Source organism: Micropterus dolomieu, linkage group LG08 (genome assembly GCF_021292245.1).
Source record: "Micropterus dolomieu isolate WLL.071019.BEF.003 ecotype Adirondacks linkage group LG08, ASM2129224v1, whole genome shotgun sequence".
Taxonomy (NCBI): Eukaryota; Metazoa; Chordata; class Actinopteri; order Centrarchiformes; family Centrarchidae; genus Micropterus; species Micropterus dolomieu.
The window spans coordinates 32498926-32507631 of record NC_060157.1 but is presented as its reverse complement, the minus strand read 5'-3'; the positions used below and the strand labels follow the sequence as shown (position 1 = coordinate 32507631).

The following is an 8706-nucleotide window of genomic DNA, read 5'->3' as shown; positions in this document are numbered from 1 at the left end:
ACATACGTAACCCGAGACGTTGTTTGACTGCATATATCCTGCCAAGCGTATCAGGCAGCTGTGTGGCAGCTTTGTAAGTCCTTTTCCAGGCCGACGTGTAATTCCTCTACAAGTTACTGCAGTTTCTCTACAAGTTACTGTAGTTTCTCTACAAGTTACTGTAATTCCTCTACAAGTTACTGTAATTCCTCTACAAGTTACTGCAGTTTCTCTACAAGTTACTGCAGTTTCTCTACAAGTTACTGCAGTTTCTCTACAAGTTCATGTAGTGGGATTCTCTGGCACCAAAGGCTTCCAGAAAGGTTGACGACTGTTGGCTACTATTGTTGTTTGACTGCATATATCCTGCCAAGCGTATCAGGCAGCTGTGTGGCAGCTTTGTAAGTCCTTTTCCAGGCCGACGTGGATGTCGTGACGTATGACGTGAACTTCTGATTTGCAGTTCTGGTGAAGCTGCGGGGCACTGATGAGGTGAGCGAGGACATGCAGGAGATGAAGGAGGAGAGCCAGCAGATGATGAGGGAGAAGACGGTGACCATCCCTGAGCTGTTCCGCTCCCCCAACTACCGCCAGCCTATCTTTGTTGCTGTCATGCTGCAACTCTCACAGCAGCTGTCTGGAATCAACGCTGTAAGTCAAAAATTCTCAAGTATCAAGTAAATCAATTTTCAAAGTCCAAGTCAAGAAGCAGTTCTAGCAGTCTAAAGTCTGATGTCTAAAGTCTGCAGAGCAGCTCTAACCCACACTAACAGCAGAAACAGTAAAGTAACTGTCGACCTCTTCAGGTGATTTACTACTCGACTGGGATCTTTGAGCGAGCTGGTGTGTCCCAGCCCGTCTATGCAACCATTGGTACAGGAGTGGTCAACACTGTCTTCACTGTGGTTTCTGTAAGTCACATTTTAAAAACCAGAAAGCCTCAGATGTTCACCTGCAGGATGTTTGGTTAATACTCTCCCTCCTCCTCTGCAGCTGTTTGTAGTGGAGCGTGCGGGCAGGAGACCTCTTCACCTGGTTGGTTTGATGGGCATGGCAGTCTCAGCTGTTTTTCTAACTGCTGCCTTGGCACTGTTGGTAAGTCTTAGCACTCACCGTCACGTCATCCACTCTTCACATGAAGTGACTGAACGCCTCTGTGCTGTGCTCCTCAGGACCATTTCCACTGGATGTCCTTTGTCAGCATAGCGGCAATCTTCAGTTTTGTGGCCTTTTTTGAAATCGGCCCCGGCCCTATTCCCTGGTTTATCGTGGCCGAGCTCTTCAGCCAGGGGCCCCGGCCCGCTGCCATCGCAGTTGCTGGTTTCTCTAATTGGTCAGCCAACTTCTTAGTGGGGATGTGCTTTCAGTATGTTGAGGTGAGACAGCTTCATTTCCAGTGTACATCTGCAGTCCAGAAACATCCTGACAGTTGACTCTTTATAGCATTATGTATGTACAGGCTTTATTACTGCAGCTGTGCCTATAATTAAAAAGTAATCACGTTTTGCTTTTGATGTCCCTGCAGCTACTCTGTGGCCCCTACGTCTTTGTCATCTTCACTGTCCTGCTACTCGGCTTCTTCGTCTTTACCTACTTCAAGGTGCCAGAGACCAAGGGCCGCAGCTTCGACGAGATCGCAGCGGGCTTCCGACAGTCAGGTGGTCAGGGTGCCGACAGGTACTCGGCCCCTGAAGAGTTCAACACCCTCCGGGGGGATGACCCCGACCTTTGAAAGCTGCAAAGTGACTTGTTACACTTGGGATCTTGCATCTCGTAAACTAATGTTAGTGTCAGTATCACACGAGAGGTTTAGTCTTCACACAGATGACCGGACTGAGCAGATCACCGTCGGTCCTCCTGACGTCCTGTTGGCTTTTAAACTGAAGTGAGTGAGAGGCCGATGCAGAAGATAGAGTTATATCGTGTTGTAATGTTCTTACTCAGAATAGAAAGCTGAACCTTCTGTATATAATTTGAAACTCAGTTTCCTTTTTCATGGGTGTTTTACAGCTGCATTTTCTATTTTTGAAAAGTTTAAAGGATCCGGTTCAAAGTGTTAGATAGAAATATGAACCTTTTCTGATTGTTAAAAAGTGGACCACAGTATCCCAGTGTGCCAGTAAACACCATTAAAAACTGGTGCACCGCTCTCTGTGGCAGTATCTGCAGCATGTTCCCTCTCTGATGGAAAATCTCTGCTGTGTAATTTTTACTTTCAAGGTCATAGATTCTGCTCAATATTTAGAGTTAAGTCTGAACTATAATGTTTACATCTACCTGTTTTATGTACATATTCAATTAAACAGCCCTGAGTGGAAACACTGGAAACGTTTTTCCTCTCAGCCGAGGTGGGAAAGTAGTTTGTGGATAAACAGAAACAGTCTTGGTGAATAAACGCTGCAGTAACATGAAGCAGTGACTGAAAGCATCAGCCGTGTGAGGAGCGATGAGGAGAACAAAAAGGTCTCCACATTTTCCATCGTTTGAACTCTGACTGCAGCTCTTTTAATGACGTTGCCTCGGTGTGTCGTCTTCTTCTGTGGTGGTTGAACGGCAGCTGACTGGAGAATCAGCTCCACCAGCTGTTTGTCTTCATCAGCCAATGAGCTCACTGCATTCAGGGCATCCATTCACGTTTTCTTTTGCTAACTTTCTGAAAATGTTGTTAAATTACTTTATGCACATTTTGAATGGAAACTTCAACATCTCAAAATTTTAACTTGCTAAGATGCAGAGTAAAAAGTTTGACTCTGTTCAGTTTGTTCAGACTGAATATGAAGAGAAGGTTTTTATGCATTTACTGCTGAAGGAGTCCATGTGTGTTTGTGTATTCCTCATAACACAAGTCCCTATAATGTAAATCATTCAAATTTATGGTGAAGACTTAAAGGTTAGAGTGAGTCTCCAGGGAGTGATGGAAAGACGATGTGTGTAGAGGTGCCCAGACTAAACCATTCTGTTCCTATAAATTGCTCGACTGTTTTTTCATTTCTCCTTAACAGCCAAAGTCTCGACTTTACAGACGCTGATTAGTTAAAGCTAACTAGCAACATGCGCGCCCGCTGTCTGTGTGCTGACCTACAACTTTCTGCAACATGATGGGACTTTGTGCTGAGCTGCACTTTGTTTTGAATCTGAAATCTTGCAGTCAAACAGGGAGAGACATTTGTCCTCACCTGGTAGATAAAACTCTTGTCCAACTCGTGTCTTAAATCCAGTAAATCACAGCTCGCAGACTGATTTCAGACTCATTTATAGAGAGTTAAATTAAAGATCAAGATTTTGGGAAATTGCTTTCCTGAAGAGAGTTTGACAAGACCACTGATACCAGTTCACATCTGTCCTTTTAATATAAGTGGTTAGCTTAGCTTAGCACAGAGATTTTCAGAGTCTGAGTCTGAGGGCCTCCCCTGAAACAGTCTGGAGCCCCCTAGCCTGGCCTGGAGATACCAAATGTAACTAAATCACCTCTAAAGTTCAGATTAACATGTTGTATCATTTTAACTGTACAAAAACACAAGTATAAAAACTTTAGCTCAGACTTATTACTATTTTCAACCAATTTTATGTATTTTTTCTGGCCTAAATGTGCTTCATAATAACTGGAAGTGTTTTTATCCTGATGGTTTTTATATTTGGGTCACATCTGGCTTTATATTAATAATCATTAAAGAAGTTCAATCAATCAATCATAGAGTGTCATGCCTGGAGAGTAAATATGTATATATTGTAGTCTACATGTGTATGTACTGTGTAATTAAATAACTAACTGAATTCATTTACATATTCACAGTTCTATATTTACTGTTTACCTACAACCCATTCACACAAATACATATTTACTTAAGCCCAATATTTTGTTTTGTGTATTTTTCTGAGCTGTTTACAAAATGTTTGACAGATCATAAATATATTTTAATCCATAGAAAGACTTATACTTTTATACAGGAAATGCAGACACATAAACATGAAACAGAGGCAGGTGTGTCTGTGATCTGTATTTTGTGTGTCTACAGATAAACTGTACAGTGTTTTAGAAAATAAACGATGTAATAAACCCGAGGTTCACTGGGTTCATCTTAATGATAGCTAATGATTAGCTAACCTCCTGTGATGAAACATTAGTGATTCAATTAGAATTAAGAGCCACAAGGAGAAAAGAAACCTTAGAAAAAAAAGTCAAACAGCTGAAATATGAGAATAACATAATTATTTCAAAATAAAATGATATTTTATTACAACAAAAAGTCATTATTTTGTGAGTATGTTTGTAATATGAGTTGCATTTTAGAAGAAAAAGTTGTTATATTAGTCATAAAACTGTGTTTTTAAAATGCTGTTCTCATGACAAAAAAACACATTCACTTTATTCATATAACTTTAGATATTTTTTCCTAATTGAAGTATTTGAGAATAAAAAGTAAAAAATAAAGTCAGATTACAAGAATAAAGCTGTAATATTAGGACCTAAATCATAGTTTATGAGGAAAAGGTTATATTAATATTAGTAATATTATGAGAATAAAATATTAGTCTTTATTCTCATATTATTTAGAGTTTAGAGTGTCCCTCAGACTCTGTCCTCATGAACGGAGAATGCAGTGCAGTGACATTAGAGGGCGTAGAGGGCGCTCACAGCTCATCTTCATGAGAGATCACACACGTGTTTCAGGACACCAGCTTTGCTTCTGCAGGTGTCCTTACCTGTGACAAAGGAGGAGTCTGGTCTGACCGGGAGAACTGGTCTGACCAGTCCACAGTCTGCTCGATGAATTGTTAAAAAATATAAAATGTCTTTTTTCTCTGCACACATGTTGCCATGGACAGCAGGACAGGATTGAAGAGTTTCTTTAACAAAAATACACATTTAAACACACATTCAGATTAAAGTCAATGAAGCACAGGTGGTGGCTGGATTCCATTTAGCTGCTGTACTTTCAGGGTCCTGGTTTAGTTCATTGCTGGGACGCCTTTCCTGCTGCAATGAGCCAAATGTGTGAAGTCAGCCTCACACGTGGCAGTGAGCTGCATGTTGTAACCTGACCCCCCCCCCCCTCCGGGCTGTGGTTGTGTAACTCTGACTGCAGCGAACACAAACTAAATAAAACTTCATCTACAACAGCAGAGAATCTGAGGCCACGGGGTTTATTGTAACGGAGAATAAACACCGTGTCTCTGGCTGCTTACAGACATCAGTCCAGGAACTGCAGCTGTCTCTCCGTGGATGGCTGCTCACAGCTGCAGGATTCCCACAGTCCTATGAAACGGGGTCAGAGGTCACAGCTTCAGCCTGTACATTCCTCCTCACAGTTCAACTCCAGTGTTTAATGGCCCTGCTGAACTTTCACCTGACTCAAACACTCTCAGTGGTGCTACAGGTCTGTAATGATCTGGGTTTGATGTTATGATGACATGATCAGGCTGAACAAATCACCTCGAATGAAGAAAACAAACACTTGTTTTTACTCGTGAGTCGATAATCTGCATGCAGAACATGCCGGCTGATGAAATACTGCTGGAGGAAGAGTAACGCTGAGGAGCTGCACTTAAAGGCTTCATGTGGTTCACCGTTCATGTTTCCCTCGGGATGAACTGTAATCAGCAGGTCAACATGTTAAAGTCAAGAAACCCAGACATGAACATTGATTCATTCTGTCATAATTGAGGAGCAGAGGGGAAGCTGGATACTTTATTAACTCAGGTATCATATTTTACAATTTCACAAACATCTGGATAAAAGATTAAGTTTAAGCCGCCATGCACCTGCTGCTGCTGATCTTCATGTTGTGATGGCGTCAGCTGCAGCTCTGTCTGAGTTTGGTGATCCTCAGGTCACGCTGCTCACACTTATCTACGCCACCTCGCACCATCTCGCTCGCTCTGATGATTTGTGTGTTCAGTTGTTGGCAGGTGGAGTTACTCACTGTGTGGAAACCCCCCTGCCAAGTCATGTGTCTGCTGCAGCGTCCTGTCCTCTGGCCTTTGTACTCAGACTTCACAGTATGTACATGAAGTTATGTATGTACTTCGAGTTACGTAGCCGCGATGCTTCACTTTGTACTTCATAAAGTGCTGCTCATTCTGAACTGTTTAGTATCAGACTGCAGCTGATGATTCTTTTCATTCTGGATCAATCTGCTAATTATTTCCTTCATCAATACATTGATTGTTTGGTTTGCAAAGATTCTGCCATCACAGTAACCCAGAGCCCAAAGTGACACCTTCACAACGAACAGTCCAAAGATCAACGTGACAACAAACATCACAGTTATTAAGATCATTCAGAGGAGAAGCAGCAGATCTTCATGAGAAGCTGAAAGATGACATGTTTGACAGGGGAAATTACTTAAACCGACTGATCGATCAGCTGTACTTGTATAAACTGTTGGAAGTTTAATTTATAACATTTCATAAACTCGTATTATGTGTAAATATCTGAATTTTTAAAGTAGCTGTCAGAAAAATGTAGTGAAGTAAAAAAGTACAAAAATACTGAGATGTTGTGGGTGTACCTCAAATGTGTAACTAAGTACAATACGTGAGTACTACTCAGTAATAACAAAAACTCAGCAGGTCTCTTGTTGAAGTGAAAAATGATTTAATTAGTTTCAGATAGAACAAATAAATACGACGTCTGTTTAAAAGGTGTTCAGGCAGCAGGTGCAGCTGTCGGTCCTCTCCTCTAACTGCACACAGTATTTAAAATATTTTATTAAAATATAGCTTTTCATTATTTTCTTCCATGAAAATAAAAAGTATAAATTCATCACAACTCATTCTGTGAGGTTTGTTTTCAGGTGTGAAAAGTTGAGCGGGTCACCTGTGTGAGCAGGAAGTGTAGTTTATCAGCTGGAAGTGCTGCGAGGATGAAGGACACTTTAAAAACATCCATAAAAACTCCTATAAAATACTGAAGGACACTTCTTACTCTGCTCTGTCTGTAAATAGCAGCTTTTTAGATAATGCATAAAATAGTTCTGTAGTGTTCTCTGGTCCTAAGATTTACTGAGCGAGCGCCGCGTCGCTCAGAGGCTCAGTAGGAGCGTCCAGCAGCTCGAACATGTCGTCGATGACCTGCCACAGACAGTTCTCCAGTGGGAAGTCGTTGTCCACCAGGTTGACCAGGAAGTAGTTGTCATGGATGTACTTGATGATCATCCGGGACGGGGACTCGTCTTCATACAGCTTGGCCCACTGCTCGATCCACAAGGCGAAGGCCTCGTCCTGAGAAAGACACAGGGACAGGTCGGAGGACGCCGACTTGTGCTGCTGATAGTGTTTTAGTTTTTATTCATCACATTGACTGCGGGATGAGGATTGTCTATGTGCTGGGGCGATTCATCGACGTCATTGATTAAGGAAATACGTCAGTTTTTGTGGCGTGTGTCGGCGCCTCACAGCACCCTACTGAAGCAGGGATCCACCCGGGGAACAGGCTGCAGCTTTTTTGTTTTAAAATCGCTCTCTGTCCACACCAGTGTTTTATCTGCGTATCGGAACTGATCTCCGTCTGTTTTAAAACGACTGAAAACGCACATCATGTGACCGTTCAAATTCACTGGGCATCTGTGTGCCGGTGTAAACAGGAAGCAGACTGTCTGCTCTGCAGCTGCAGAAGATTCGGCTAAAGAAGAATGTTCCGTAGACTGTCATTGCAAAGTAAATACTAGGTTTGAATTGATTCATCGATTACTATTAAAGAAGACTAAATGCATCGACACAAATTCTTTGCATCGATGCTTCGTTTAATCCATGTAACTTTACAGCACACTGTTTCGCAGGGACATTTATTACTGTCGCACATCGTGCTTACGCTGTGAACACGACAAGATTATAACGGCGCTGTTTGCAAAGTGGAGGAAGAGAGAGAAAATAGCGAGGGACGAAGAAGAAAGTGTCCAGAGTGTGGGATTATTTCAAGCTAAAGAAAACAACAACTGTAATGTTACCGTCCGTCCACCGTAAAACTGCCAGCGGACCACAGACAAGGGAACAGTAACAGCAACTTTAGCATTTAACTGAAACCGTGACTGATTGTTGAGTTGAAGCCAAAGTAAGCCGCAGTCCTCAGCTGAAAATGTGCACATCGTTCTCCTGGGTGGGCAGTGAGTTGTAGCCTCACAGTCAGGAGTTAACTGGGTGTGGGGAGCTGCACCTTTTAACTCCCCTGCAGCTCTCTCTGTAGCTCTGACAATCCCTGCTACCTGCGTGTGCTAATCCACCCTTTCACCCAGATTCTTTGTCTTTAGAATAACCAACAGCAGCTGTTTCGTGTGCAGGATCGCTCATTTCCCGTTTCACGTGTTTTCTTGACAAAACGTGGTTTGGAGACCAGCGTCGGGTGACACAGCACCCGTCAGCTCCTGTAGTGTGCGTGTGTCCCTGTCACCGATCAGTCAAGTAGTGTGAACGGCCACAACAACTTCAAGACATGTTCATATGACGGCAAGTTGTGTGAACGGCACGGCCGACGCTGACGGTCGTGTAGTCTGCACGAGCCTTTAGTATAACTTATAGCACTCAGCTGTCTGGTTGTTGGTCTGATGTTTGCTGTATGACACACTATGAATTTCCGAAAGCACCAATAAATATTTATCACTTAGAAACGTTCACAGCTGATCCCGTTACCGGGAGGGGGGCGCTGCTTCTTAAACGACGCATCAATGAATCGTTGAAATAATCTATCGAAGCTTCGAATACTAAAATCATCGTTAGCTGCAGCCCTAG

General features: G+C 42.6%; 2 protein-coding genes across 2 annotated transcripts in view; one reads left to right on the top strand and one right to left on the bottom strand.

The window, feature by feature from the left end:
- Positions 1-1711, top strand: part of LOC123975027 (solute carrier family 2, facilitated glucose transporter member 1-like) — a 10618-nt gene extending 8907 nt beyond the window's left edge. Inside the window, exons 6-10 of the mRNA XM_046056118.1 lie at positions 443-630; positions 786-890; positions 973-1074; positions 1152-1355; positions 1505-1711. Of these exons, the coding sequence (XP_045912074.1) occupies positions 443-630; positions 786-890; positions 973-1074; positions 1152-1355; positions 1505-1711 (806 nt within the window). The remainder of the gene's footprint in view (positions 1-442; positions 631-785; positions 891-972; positions 1075-1151; positions 1356-1504) is intronic.
- A 4849-nt stretch (positions 1712-6560) lies between these two features.
- The window catches only part of mthfr (methylenetetrahydrofolate reductase (NAD(P)H)), an 11866-nt gene continuing 9720 nt past the window's right edge, over positions 6561-8706 (bottom strand). The window contains exon 12 of the mRNA XM_046057339.1: positions 6561-7203. Within this exon, the coding sequence (XP_045913295.1) occupies positions 6982-7203 (222 nt within the window). The 3' untranslated portion in view covers positions 6561-6981. The remainder of the gene's footprint in view (positions 7204-8706) is intronic.